This window comes from Pristiophorus japonicus, chromosome 3, assembly GCF_044704955.1.
Source record: "Pristiophorus japonicus isolate sPriJap1 chromosome 3, sPriJap1.hap1, whole genome shotgun sequence".
NCBI lineage: Eukaryota > Metazoa > Chordata > Chondrichthyes > Pristiophoridae > Pristiophorus > Pristiophorus japonicus.
In genome coordinates, this window is record NC_091979.1 from 237,371,084 (window position 1) to 237,385,952 (window position 14,869).

At 46.8% G+C, this 14,869-nt stretch overlaps 1 protein-coding gene across 1 annotated transcript in view; it reads left to right on the forward strand.

Moving 5' to 3' along the window:
* The window catches only part of LOC139260187 (protrudin-like), a 187,511-nt gene that overhangs the window by 167,460 nt on the left and 5,182 nt on the right, over window positions 1–14,869 (forward strand). The window contains exon 8 of the mRNA XM_070876452.1: window positions 14,176–14,222. Within this exon, the coding sequence (XP_070732553.1) occupies window positions 14,176–14,222 (47 nt within the window). The remainder of the gene's footprint in view (window positions 1–14,175; window positions 14,223–14,869) is intronic.

Genomic DNA, 14,869 nt, shown 5'->3' on the forward strand with positions numbered 1-14,869 from the left:
ATTGTGTCCAATTCTGGGCCCCGCACTTTAGGAAGGATGTGAAGGCCTTAGAGAGGGTGCAGAAAGGATTTACGAGAATGGTTCCAGGGATAAGGGACATCAGTTACGTGAATGGACCAGAGAAACTGGGGCTGTTAGCCTTAGAGCAGAGAAGGTTGAGAGGAGAGTCGATAGAGGTGTTCAAAATCTTGAGGGGTCTGGACAGAGTAGATAGAGAGAAACTGTTTCCCTTGGCAGAAGGATCAAGAACCAGAGGACACAGATTGAAGGTGATTGGCAAAAGAACCAAAGCCGACATGAGGAAAAGCGTTTTTACACAGCAAGTGGTTAGGATCTGGAATGCACTGTCTGAGAGGGTGGTGGAGGCAGACTCAATCGTGGCTTTCAAAAGGGAATTGGATAAGTACCTGAAGGAGACAAATGTGCAGGACTATGGGGAAAGGGTGAGGGGAGTGGGACTGGCTGAGGTGCTCTTGCAGAGAGCTGGCGTGGGCTCAACGGGCCGAATGGCCTCCTTCTGTACTGTAACCATTCTATAATTCTCACCATTCTCTGAGTAAAGAAGCTTCTCCTGAATTTCCTGTTGAATTTATTACGGCTATGTTATCTTTATGGCCCCCAGTTCAAATGCGTTTTGCTTTACTAATTAATTGTAAATAAAGCTATTGGTTTAGTCGGTAAACCTTGGGTCTATTTTTACATAGAATGTAACAGTACAGAAACAGGCTCTCTGGCCCAAGTGGATTTGGGTACACGGGGCATCATTTCAAAATTTGCAGATGATATGAAACTCGGAAACGTAGTAACCATTGAGACGGATAGTGACAGACTGGTGAAATGGGCAGAAACGTGGCAGATGAAGTTTAATGCAGAGAAATGTGAAGTGATACATTTTGGTAGGAAGACTGAGGAGAGGAACTAAATGGTACAATTTTAAAGGGGGTACAGGAGCAGCGAGACCTGGGGGTGGATGTACACAGGTCTTTGAAGGTGGCAGGATCAGTTGAGAAGATTGTTAAAAGGGCATACATGATCCTTGACTTTATTAATGGAGGAATAGAGTACAAAGCAAGGAAGTTACGCTGAACCTTTATAAAACCTCAGCTGGAATGGTGTGTTCAATTCTGGGCACCACACCTTAGGAAGGATGTCAAGACCTTGGAGAGGGTGCAGAAGAGATTTCTCTCTCTCAGGCTGTTCCCCGGAGTTGAGGATGACTTGTTTCCACACTAAGATGAGTTCTCAGGTGACTGATGAGACCAATGTGGGATCTACAGTCTCTGTCACAGGTGGGGCAGACAGTGGTTGGAGGGACGGGTGGGTGGGGTGCTTGATTTGTCGTACGCTCCTTCCGATGTTTGTACTTGGCTTCTACGTGCTCCCGCTGAAGAGACTCGAAGTGTCAGGCGCCTTCTCGGATGCTCCTCCTTCACTTTGAGCGGCCTTGGGCCAGGGATTCCCACGAGTCGATGGGGATCCTTAAGTGCATTCCTTACGTGTATGCTCTGAATTTTAAACTGAACTTAAAAAGAACAAGGGCAGTGTGAGGAGCTAGACCTCTTCATTTTTTTTTCAAGGAGGCTTTGAAGCGTTTTCTCTGCCCTCCTGGGACTCGCTTGCCGTGACATAGCTCGGAGTAGAGTGCTTGTTTCGGGAGTCTAGCATCGGGCATGCGGACAATCAGATTTACTCGAATGTATGTTGTCGATTACCCTAGAGTGTGGCCACATTGTCGGATATCAGCTTGGTCTAGCTCCTCACTGTCCTTGTTCTTTTTAAGTTTAGTTTAAAATTCAGAGCATACACGTAAGGAATGCAGGATTATTATGCTTTCATCACCTGTGCCTTCGGTCTGAGAGTCTGAAATGCCAGGACCCTTCTGTGGCAGCTGCAGCTAGTTTCCTGTTTACAGTACAGCTCGAGTGCGCAGTGACATGGCGGGTTTGTACACCAGCGTAGTCTAACACTGTTGACATTTCCTAAGGAACGAAGAGGAAAGGCCTCCCATTAAAACTGAGGAATCTCTGCGTTGGGTGCGCTGCAATTTGAGCCTGATCATAAATATCGATCCTTAAAAAGAAAGACTTGCATTTATATAGCGCCTTTCATGACCACCGGACGTCTCGAAGCGCTTTACAGCCAATTGAAGTACTTTTAGAGTGTGGTCACTGTTGTAATGTGGAAAACGCGGCAGACAATTTGCGCACAGCAAGCTCCCACAAACAGCACTGTGATCATGACCAATGTTGATTGAGGGATAAATATTGGCCCCGGTACACCGGGGATAACTCTCCTGTTCTTTTTAGAAATAGTGGTCGTGGGATCTTTTACGTCCACCTGAGAGAGCAGACAGAGCCTTGGTTTAACGTCTCATCCAAAAGGCGGCACCTCCCAACAGTAGCTTGACACCTATGCACATTAATGGGAGTATGGACTAGGACGTTTAAGTTTAACCTTTGAAGCTCCATGGTATTCACGTAAATGGCCCACAGAGACTAAGTCCCCAAGTTTCCACACGCGGCAAAACAGGCGCCCCTCCGAGCTGGGCGCCCGTTTTTCGTGCCAAAAACGCGCTATTCTCGAGCGCTTTGCAGCTCGATGTGTGCTTGGCGCGACGCCCAGGGGGCGGAGCCTACCACTCACGCCGATTTTGTAAGTAGGAGGGGGCGGGTACCATTTAAATGAGTTTTTTTCGTGCCGGCAATCCTGCGCGTGCGCGTTGGAGCGTTCGCGCACGCGCAGTGCGAAGGAAACATTGGCACTCGGCCATTTTTGTAGTTCTTTGCAGCTGTTCATTTTTTTAGCATTTTTTAATAAAAGCACATTGCCCTTCCATGATCAGCACTGAGGCTTCTTGCAGCAGTGAGAAGGCTGCAGGAAGCCTCAGAAGTTGAGGCAGCCGTTTCCCGACGGGCCCGACCGACGGCAGTGGGGGGCCTCCCCACCTCCCCCGCCGTCGGGAATGGCTGCCTCAACTTCTGAGGCTTCCTGCAGCCTTCTCACTGCCTCCCCCCCCGCTGCCGTCGGTCGGGCCCTCACTGCTTCCCCCTTCCCCCCCCCCCCCCCCCCCCCCCGCTGCCGTCGGTCGGGCCCTCACTGCTTCCCCCTTCCCCCCCCCCCCCCCCCGCCTGCCGTCGGGAACGGCTGCCTCAACTTGTGAGGCTTCCTGCAGCCTTCTCCCTGCCTGAAGCACTTTCACACAGGTAGGAACATGGTTTATTTAATCTTTTCTTTGCTTATAAATTTTTATTCAGGTTGGAATTATTTGTATAATATTTGTATAAGTATAACTAAGGATTTATTGTAGAATGTAATGACTTCCCTTCCCTCCCCCACCACCTCGTTCCCGACGCTTAATTTGTAACCTGCGCCTGATTTTTTTAATGTGTAGACAAGGTTTTTTCAGGCCTACCAAAATCTTCACTTGCTCCAATCTAAGTTAGCTTGGAGTACGTTTTCACTGTGGAAACTTTCAAATCAGGCGTCAGTGGCCGGACACGCCCCCTTTTGAAAAAAAAATTCTGTTCAAAAGTGAAACTGTTCTAAATGACTAGAACTGCAGAAAACTTAAATGTGGAGAATTGCGATTTCTAAGATACTCCGTTCTCCACCAGTAGCTCCTAAAAATCAGGAGCAAATCATGTGGAAACTTGGGCCCAATAAGCTTGAACACTGCGGCTTTATAACATTTTGGGGTTGGCCTCCGGAGACTTTGCTATTAAATTTAAAATTATAAATTAAAAACAAGTGAGGAGTTCTGATATTACCGAGTTTTTGACCTATTATCCAGTGAAAATGATGTAGATTGAAAACACATTAGTTTGTGGAGGGATTGTTTGTTGGTGTGGTTTAAAAACATGTAAGGCTATGCAACGAGGAGGGGCCATTTAGCCCACCAAGTTCCATTCCTTCCACAGACCAGGTACTCTGTCCGTGTCCGTGTCCGTGGATCAATGACCTTGCTTCCTTCTCTGTGCTTATGACCATAAAGGACAGAACACATGAACCGATTGCTGAACCTTTCACATTTTATTGGCATGAACCAACTGTGTCTTTTGTTAAACAAAGTTTCACCAGAGGCGCAAACGTACCATATATCAATCTAAAACATTCCTCTGCGCACTCCTCCCCCCACGGAGAGTATTGATGCTGTTTAGATGTGACAGAGATAGGAGGGAGAATGCAGTGCACAAAGTTGGTTTCCAGAGCATCCTCAAGGCTCATCCAGCCCCATCTGTCTTGTGTTCACCGCCAGGGACTGCTGAATTTCTCTGCTCCAAGGGAAACAAAACGGTTTGATCAACTTGAGGGGCTATTAAGTACCTACCCCAGCCAGCAGAATTCTCTTGAGAAAACTTGGCTGGATTAGATTGCCAGGATTTATGCCCTGTCTATTTTGGGAGGGGGGGCAGGTGGGGGAATGCACTCAAAATTATTTTTTTTGTTGTCAATCGTCACCTACCCAAATTTGATTACTTGTGTCAGCCGTGGTAGCACACTCACCTCTGAGTCAGAAGGTTGAGAGTTCAAATCTCACTCCAGGGACTTGGGCACAAAAAAATCGAGGCTGACACTCGCAGTGCAGTGCTGAGGGAGTGCAGCACTGTCTGAGGTGCCGTCTTTCGGATGCGACGTTAAACCAAGGCCCCGTCTGCCTTCTCAAGTGGACGTAAATGATCCCGTGGCACTATTTCGAAGAAAAGCAGGGGTTTGAAGGTGTTCCCACATTATCATCATCATCGTCATATGCAGTCCCTTGGAATCAAGGAAGACTTGCTTCCACTCTTAAAATGAGTCCTTAGGTGGCTGAACAGTCCAATATGAGAACCACAGTCCCTGTCACAGGTGGGACAGATAGTCGTTGAGGGAAAGGGTGGGTGGGGAGTCTGGTTTGCCGCACGCTCTTTCCGCTGCCTGCGCTTGATTTCTGCATGCTCTTGGCGACGAGACTCGGTGTTCAGCGCCTTCCCAGATGCACTTCCTCCACTTAGGGCGATCTTTGGCCAGGGGCTCCCAGGTGTCAGTGGGGATATTGTACTTTATCAGTGAGGCTTTGAGGGTGTCCTTGTAACGTTTCCTCTGCCCACCTTTGGCTCACTTGCCATGAAGGAGTTCCGAGTAGAGCGTTTGCTTTCGGAATCTCGTGTCTCGTGCGAACAATATGGCTTGCCCAGTGGAGCTGATCAAGTGTGGTCAGTGCTTCAATGCTGCTCTTGTCCTTCTCTAGAGGTCACAGGGGAAGAAAGTGACCTTGGTGAGCTGCTGCAGCACAATGCATCCAACAGATACTACACCGGTGATTGAGGGGATCAATATTGCATACAGTGGCAGGGACACCACTCAAGCAAACTGCCCTGTCCTGGATGGTGTTAAGCCTCTTGACCGGTGTAGCGACTACATCTATCCAAGAGAGTGAGTATTCTATCGTACTCTTAGTTTGAGGCTTTGAGGATGTAACTTATTTGCTTCATGGGTTCTTTGCTTAAGCATTCATAGCAACACATTACTATTGGTTTATTAGCAAAGGTTTAACAATCACACTACACATTACCAGTTCATCTACCAGGCTCACAACCACCTGCCTCATCGTGGATCCCCCGAACCCAACTGGCTGGGGTTTTATTGAGTCTTGTGAATATCACATGACTGGCTAAACCACTCCCAGCTTAACAACTCTACAATTATTTTAGTTGAAAATTAAACAAGTGGCCCCTTTGGCACTAGAACCCACAAATTAACAATTTTAAACTAACGAAAACCTTTAATCAAATTAAAATTTGGTTGCCGGGGGCAGTGATGCACTTCAGTCCCTCCGGCGCCCACCTCTCGCGGAAGGCCGCGAGCGTACCGTATCTCCAGGGACACCCTGGCTCGGATGTAACCGCGGAAGAGAGGCAGGCAGTCGGGCTGAACGACCCCCTCGACCGCCCACTACCTGGACCGGTTAATGGGCAGGCCCAGGAGCAGTCCTACGAGGAGGCCTTCAACAACTCTACAAAGCTGTGAGCATAGTCTCAGGTGTGTACATTACAGAGGGGTCAGGGGGCCAACCACTAGTTGCAGAGTACCCAGCCACTGTTCCTCTCTTGTAACCATGGTGTAGATATGGTTGGTCTATTCTGGTCAATGGTGAACACCCCCTGCACTTTCATATTTACACTCACCTTTTTCTGACATTAGCACCAGCACAAGGTATATCTCTGTGTTCACCCAACCCTCACACATAACAGGGTAGCGCACCAACAGTGAAAGAAAAGACATGCTTGTATTTGTATAAGCACCTTGTTACAATTCTCAGACATCTCTAGGTACCTCGTGCACAATAGACCACTCTTTTTGAAGAGGTCACTGTCATTGTATGGACAAACTTAGCGGCCAGTCTACACAGCATAAATAGCAGTGAGATGAACCACCCATTAATCTGCTGGTTCAGTGCAAAACGTTTGCTGAGGACATCGGGAGGACTTCCTGCTTTTGTTCTAACTAGTACCATGGGCTATTCAACTGAACCACTGCAAGAGGCAGATGAGGATTTATCTCATCGGAAGGAGAGCACGTCTAACAAGGCAACATTCCCTCAGTACTGCATTATAGTATCAGCCTAGTCAAGTCCCTGGGAGTCCCTGGCCAAAGACCGCCCTAAGTGGAGGAAGTGCATCCGGGAGGGCGCGGAGCACCTCGAGTCTCGTCGCCGAGAGCATGCAGAAATCAAGCGCAGACAGCGGAAAGGGCGTGCGGCAAACCTGCCCCACCCACTCTTTCCCTCAACGACTATCTGTCCCACCTGTGACAGGGACTGTGGCTCTCGTAAAGGACTGTTCAGCCATCTAAGAACTCATTTTTAGAGTGGAAGCAAGTCTTCCTCGATTCCAAGGGACTGCCTATGATGATGATGAGACTATGTACTCGAGTCTTGGAGTGGGGCTTGAACCCACAACCTTTTGACTGTGAGGTGAAAGTGCTACCAACTGAGTCAAGATGATATGTAACTACTTTGAAATAGCGCACAAAGGAATTTTACGTTAACATGTTAGACGATGTGCTCGCAGAAAAGATTAGAACTCCAGGATGTCTATTCGTCCCTATTTTTAAATCCCTCCATGGCCTTGCCCCTCCCTACCTCTATAATCTCCTCCAGCCCCACAACCTCCCCGCCCCCCCACCAAGATCTCTGCGCTCCTCTAATTCTGCCCTCTTGAGGACCCCTGATTATAATCGCTCAACCATCGGTGGCCGTGCCTTCAGTTGCCTGAGCCCCAAGCTCTGGAACTCCCTCCCTAAACCTCTCTGCCTCTCTACCTCTCTTTCCTCCTTTAAGACGCTCCTTAAAACCTACCTCTTTGACTAAGCTTTTGGTCATGTGCTATAATTTCTTCTTGTGTGGCTTGATGTCAAATTTATTTGTTTTGTCTCATAACACTCCTATGAAGTGCCTTGGGACGTTTTACTACGTTAAAGGCGCTATATAAATACACTATTCAAACTTGGCCTGCTGCCCTCGACCAGTTCATTCAGAGGTAAGAGTGCTACCAACCAAACCAAACTGACTGACTTAGAAATCAATATTTTCCCTGAGCCAACTTTTAAGGCAAAGTTCTGACAATTAGACAACAAATTGCACTATATACTGTAAGTATGGAAAAACTCCCAGATTGGTCAAACAAGTCACTTGCCCTAGTCATAACTATCTTTTTATTCATACATGGGATGTGGGCATTGCTGGCAAGACTGGCCTTTATTGCCCATCCCTAACTGCCTTGAGTGGCTGGCTGGGCCATTTCAGAGGGCAGTTAAGAGTCAACCACATTGCTGTGGGTCTGAAGTCACATATAGGCCCAGACCGGGTAAGGACAGCAGATTTCCTTCCCTCAAGGACATTCGGGAACCAGATGGGTTTTTAACGATAAGTTTAATGCTCATCATTACTGATACTAGCTTTTTTTAAATTCCAGATTCATTTAATTAAGTGAATTTAAATTCCCCAGCTGCAGTGGTGGGATTTGAACTCGTATCTCCGAATCATTAGTCCAGGCCTCTGGATTACTAGGCCAGTAAGATTACCACAATGCTAACATTCATCGTATCTGCTTACACTGTTTGAGTATCTCACATCAAGTGGCATATTGCAAGACTTGGCCTCTGGTCCTCTCTATCTGTGACCTTGCTCCTTTCTGTCTTCGGTAAATATATAACGTCGTGAGAGCAAGATTGAGATTGCCCCAAAGTTTTCACTTTGACAACCTCCTCAAACTATCCGAGGCAGTTTGTCGTCGCACATCATATCTTGACGCTCTTCCGTGCCTCAAGGCTACAAGTGCCTTGGCATTATTGCTTCATTCATTTGGAGATTTATTACCAGGTGCTAATAGGACAGTGCCATAACCCTCTGCCAGCCCCAGAACCCCTCCAAACCTACTCTATTGGGGGTGGGGAAAAAAGATGCAATTAATGAAGCAAAAATCAGCAAATATAAACTTTTACCATTTGTGGAATTGGCACAATATCTGAAGAAGGACATGTTTAACACATTGAGCTCAGGGATGTGACCTTACTGCTCGCTGACCTGTGTTTTGATAACCTCACCACTTTTTGCATGTTCAGCAAATGTTGTTGGGAACCTTATACACAGAGTCACATTAAACAGATGGCGCGTTCAGAGTATAAACACGCTTACTCTCCCGTCACATCTGGAAAAATGATTCTCTGCAAATTTCCCTCTCGTCAGCGTTATCAGTTGGGCTAACTGGTATTCTGCAAAGGGACGTGTTTGATATTGGCGCAGTCGTACTCTTCTGTTAACCCATTCACTGCCGCAGTGCCTGTTGTAGCTCCGCTGTGCCTGTCTAACCCACATTGGCCGAAACATCTCCCCACTCGCCTCCCAAGCCTTGAAATGGAAGATTTGGACCAACAGCGGAGGATCAGCTGATTTCAAATAAGTTAGGGTGGAGGTCAGCCAACAGTGAGAGTAGGAATATCTCGCATCTACTTGGCTCCATTGGCAGGGCCCTCATCTTTGGGTCAGAAGGTGTGCATTCAATCCCCACACCACAGAATCATAGAAATTTACAGCATGGAAGGAGGCCATTTCGGCCCATCGTGTCCGCGCCGGCCGACCAAGAGCTATCCAGCCTAATCCCACTTTCCAGCTCTTGGTCCGTAGTACTGTAGGTTCCGGCATTTCAAGTGCACATCTTAGTACTTTTCAAATGTGGTGAGGATTTTTGCCTCTACCACCCTTTCAGGCAGTGAATTCCAGACCCCACCACCCTCTGGGTGAAGATATTTCTCCTCAAATCTCCTCTAAACCACCTACCAATTACTTTAAGTCAATGCCTTGTTGACCCCTCTGCTAAGGGAAATAGGTCCTCCCTATTCACTCTATCCAGGCCCCTCGTAATTCTGTACACCTCAATAAAGTCTCCCCTCACACCAGCACTTGGTCCCATGACCCCGGCTGATACTCCAGTGCAGCACTGAGGGGGGTATTGTCTTTCGAGTGAGGTGTTGAACCCAGGCTCCATTTGCCTGTTCAGGTGGACATTAAAGCTTTAACGGATAGACAGTTGGGTTGGTTTGTTGAAGGGTTGAGATCAAATTGGCCAAAAGGTCTTCGTTCAAACTGATCTGGAGAGTTATTTTTTAAAATGTTATAAAGTGCCTGAATTTCGGAACTCCAGATTTCGGATGCTCCACCTGTATAAGAGTAAAAACATACTACTGCAATTATATAGGGCCCTGGTGAGACTGCACCTGGAGTATTGTGTACAATTTTGGTCTCCTTACCTAAGGAAAGATATACTTGCTCTAGAGGGAGTGTAACAAAGATTCACCAGACTGATTCCTGGGATGGGGGGATTGACCTATGAGGAGAGATTGAGTAGACTAGGCCTATATTCTCTACAGTTTAGAAGAATGAGAGGTGATCTCATTGAAACGTACAAAATTCTTACAGGGCTTGAGAGGGTAGATGCAGGGAGGATGTTTCCTCTGGCTGGGGAGTCTAGAACCAGGGGTCACAGTCTCAGGATAAGGGGTCGGCCATTTAGGACTGAGATGAGGAGAAATTTCTTCTCTCAGCAGGTGGTGAATGTTTGGAATTCTCTACCCCAGAGGGCTGTGGAGGCTCAGTCATTGGATATATTCAAGAAAGAGATCAATAGATTTGTGAATATTAAGGGAATCAAGGGATATGAAGATAATGTAGGAAAGTGGAGTTGAGGTCGAAGATCAGCCATGATCTCATTGAATGGCGGAGCAGGCTCGAAGGGCCGAATGGCCTACTCCTGTTCCTATCTCTTATGTTTATGTCCTTATGGTTGAGGAGGGACGTTATTCCTGATTATGCTTCTCCTTTTAATATTTCCAGGATTAGCTTTCCATTCAAAATGATGGGAGGGTAAACAATACCCCTCCCCCTTCTGCTCCATCCCTGCATGAGGAGCTGTTGAATTTATACAGCTCTGTGGCCATCCCCAACCTTTTACGCCACCATTGGTGGCCGTGCCTTCAGACGTCTAGGCTCTGAGCTCTGGAATTCCCTCCCTAAACCTCTTCGCCCCGCCACCTCCCTCTCCTCCTTAAAACTCTCCTTAAAACCTACCTCTTTGATCAAGCTTTTTGGTCACCTGTCCCAATATCTCTTCCTTTGACTCTGTGTTCATTTTTGTTTGATAACGCTCCTGTGAAGCGCTTTGGGACATTTTACCATGTTAAAGACGCTATATAAATGCAACCTAATGCACACACATATCGCAGTGTGGTCTGGCCTGTGCTGCCCCTGGGTCCTCGCCTCTCCTGGGCCCCAATCAACGCCACTCCACGATCTCTCGCCGCTCCTGTGCCCCGACCTCGCCGCTCCTGCTGTACCTGCCCACCCTCCAATCACCGACCTGGACCTTGATGACGTCCAATCCAGTCGCCCTCTTCGCTGCCGTCACCCTCCTGCACCAGCTCGCGCTGTACCTTACAGCAGAGCAGATCTCCAGTCGTCTTGGTTAATCCTTGCCACTGGACTAAGACCTAGCTCTGTCAAGCCCGTGTGGTGGCTGGTGTGCAACGGTCACCACATGTTAAAAAAATCCACACACAGGCATCTTCCACCCTTCAACATGTAGTTCGGGACCTGGAATATTAGGTCCTTCATTGAAACACCTGTGAACTCATCCCTTTTTGGCATGGAAGCAAGTCATCCTCGATACGAGGGACTGCCTATGATGATGATGATAAATGTAAGTTGTTGTTGTTGAAAGATTATTTCATGTGCTCAGACCAGCCAGAAATAGGCAGAGCGGCTTGGGAGAGACCTTTCTGTTATGTGTTTCTGTACTTCCAAAAGTTGATCTATGGTGTGACGATGTCACTCCTTTGCATCCTGAACTTTACCAGCAATCGAATTGAGCGCTTTTCAACCCATGCAAACTGGGGTATTTGAAAGGTGTTTCCCGTGTCTAAAATGGACAGGATGGGGGGGGGAGGGGGAAGGGGAAGGGCGATAAATTTTAGTGGTTCGAAAAGGCAGCTTTGTTAAAACATAAAGATAAAACTAAAGTGTAATAAAAAGAAAATCTGAGAGATAGTGAGTTGGAGAGGATGGCGAATTAGAAGAGACAGGGATAAAGGGGCGAACAGGTTGTTTTTAATTAAAATTGGATTTGAAATGCTTATTTCTGTTATGGTTACTAACCCTGTAATGAAACTAATCTTGGTCTTTGAGTAGCTTCATTGCTGTAATATTAACAGCATATGAGCTGGAAAATTGATAAAATGGCCCAGGGAGAGAGGAATCATCCTGGGATCGAACAGTTTAAAAAAAAAAAATTCATTCAGGGGATGTGGGTGTTGCTGGCAATGCCGTCATTTATTGCCCTTGGGAAGGTGCTGGTGAGCCACCTTGAACCGCTGCAGTCCGTGTGGTGAAGGTGCTCCCACAGTGCTGTTAGGGAGGGAGTTCCAGGATTCTGACCCAGCAATGATAAAGGAACGGCCAATATATTTCCAAGTCAGGATGGTGTGTGACTTTGAGAGAAACTTGGTGGTGTTCCCATGTACTTGCTGCCTTTGTTCTTCTTGGATGGAAGAGGTCGCGGGTTTGGGAGTTGAAGTGAATTGCAAATAAATGGTTGAACAAAAAAACGCACTGAATTATGCCTTTAGTCTTTAACTTTTTTTGCAAAATTGCTAATAGGGATATGCGTAGGTTGAGGTGCTGCTTTTTGGTTGAATGACATTCCAAAACATGGAGACATAAGTGTTGATGCTGGCCTGGGCATAGGATGAAATTAGCCTAGTGTCCTTGTTTTCAAACAACGTTATCTTGGTTTTTAAATCTCTCCATGGTCTCTCTCCCCTCCCTATCTCTGTAACCTCCTCCAGCCCTACAACCATCCGAGATCTCTGCGCTCCTCCAATTCTGGCCTCTTGCAAATTCCGGATTTATTGGCGGCCGTGCCTTCCGCTGCCTGGGCCTCAAGCTCTGGAATTAGCCTCCATAAACATCTCCACCTCTCTACCTCTCTTTCCTCCTTTAATTCGCTCCTTAAAACCTACCTTTTTGACTAAGCTTTTGTTCATCTGCCCTCGTATCTCTGTAGTTCGGTGTCAAATTTTGTTCATGCTCCTGTGAAGCGGCTTGGGGGATTGACCTATGAGGAGAGATTGAATAGACTAGGCCTATATTCTCTAGAGTTTAGAAGAATAAGAGGTGATTTCATTGAAACATACAAAATTCTTATACGGTAGATGCAGGGAGGATGTTTCCTCTGGCCGAGAAGTCTAGAACCAAGCGTCACAGTCTCAGGATAAGGGGTTGGCCATTTAGGACTGAGATGAGGAGGAATTTCTTCACTCAGAGGGTGGTGAGTCTTTGGGATTCTCTACCCGAGGGCTGTGGAAGCTCAGCCGTTGAGTAGATTCAAGACAGATATAGATAGATGTTTGGATATTAAGGGAATCAAGGGATATGGGGATAGTGTAGGAAGGTGGAGTTGAGGTAGAAGATCAACCATGATCTCATTGAATGGCAGAGCAGGCTCAAGGGGCCGAATGGCTTCTCCTGCTCCTATTCTGTTTTACCACAATAAAGGTGCTATATAAATACAAGTTGTTGTTTTGTAGCTATAGCAGCGAAATGAGGGGCCAGGAATCCATCCAACAGCCCTGAATAAAGTGACCGTACAGGCAGTGGTTTTATTCCCTCACAAGGAGGGCAAAGACTAATTGTCCGTCACTGCAAAGTTAAGACGGCAGCAGGTTATTTAGGAGCTGCAACACTCTCCACGGTAATGGTAGCATAGTGGTTATGTCACTGGGCTAATAATCCAAAGACCTGGACTAATGATCCGGGGACATGTGGTCAAATCCCACCATGGCAGCTTGGAATTTAAATTCAGTTAATTAAATAAATCTGGAATAAAAAGCTAGTATCAGTAATGGTGACCATGTAACTACCAGATTGTCGTAAAAATCCATCTGGCTCACTAATGTCCTTTACGGAAGGAAATCTGCCGTCCTTACCCGGTCTGGGCCTATATTTGACTCCAGACCCACAGCAATGTTGTTGACACTTAACTGCCCTCTGAAATGGCCCAGCGAGACACTCAGTTGTACCAGACCACTGCAAAGAACAGCGGTTCAAGAAGGCGACTCACCACCACCTTCTCGAGAGCAATTAGGGATGGGCAATAAATGCCGGCCTTGCCAGCGATGCCCACATCCTGTGAACAAATTTTTATTTAACAAAAAACCAAGCTCAGCCCTGCGAAGCCTTGGGTGTGCGACATCCTTTCACTGGAACTCTGTAAACATCTTGCCTTGGTTTCCCCCCTCCCTGCCTTCCTACAATACAAAATGCCATTTTCGCTTGAGAAACCCTTGGTTATTTTTGTATCGTGTTTCTTTGGCAAATGCCAAGCCCTGCGATTTTTCTATAATTGCAGCTTCAGCAATGATCTCCCAAACGGAGGATCGTTGCGAGACAGCGACTGTGTCAACTGCATTTCTGGTGAATTAATATTTAATGATGGTTCCAGAGCATGCTGTGGCAATCAAGGGTGCAATAACAGACGAGGAATGCGGAGTTAGTGTGGAAGAAGCTTTGTTTTAATAGCTGTGCTTTTTAATCTATGTTTTTATTACACTTTGTTTTCTTCCCCCCCCCCCCCCTCTTCATTTCAGGAAACTGTAACAGCTGCAATGCCACGTTCTCAGTCCTGAAGAAGCGAGTGAGTATTTTTGTTAAAGTATTGCATTCCTTTGTTAAGTCAATAAACATAATGCCTATCTCTTTTTAAAAAAAAGAGGGGGGAACAGTTAGACAGCTGTGTCAGCTGTGGCTCAGTGGGCAGCACTCTCGCCTCTGAGTCAGAAGGTTGTGGGTTCGAATTCCCACTCCAGGGACTTGAGCACAAAAATCCAGGCGGACATTCCCAGTGCAGTGCTGAGGGAGCCAATTTGCGCATAGCAAGTTCCCACAAACAGCCATTTGATAATGACCAGATTATCTGGTTTTTGTTATGTTGATTGAGGGATTAATATTGGTACCAGGACACTGGGGATAACTCTCCTGCTCTTCTTCGAAATAGTGCCACTGGATCTTTTACGTCCACCTGAGAGAGCAGATGGGGCCTCGGTTTAACGTCTCATCTGAAAGGTGGCACCTCCGACAGTGCACTGCACTGGATGTCAACCTAGATTTTTTTTTTTGTGTTCAAGTCCCTGGAGTGGGATTTGAACCCACAACCTTTTGACTCAGTGGCGAGAGTACTGCCCACTGCGCCAGCGCTAACTATCATGTTTGTTTACTTGGTTTTGGTAATAATATCATGTTATTGATGATTGGTTAATTTGTGTATGGACTCCATATCCGTTG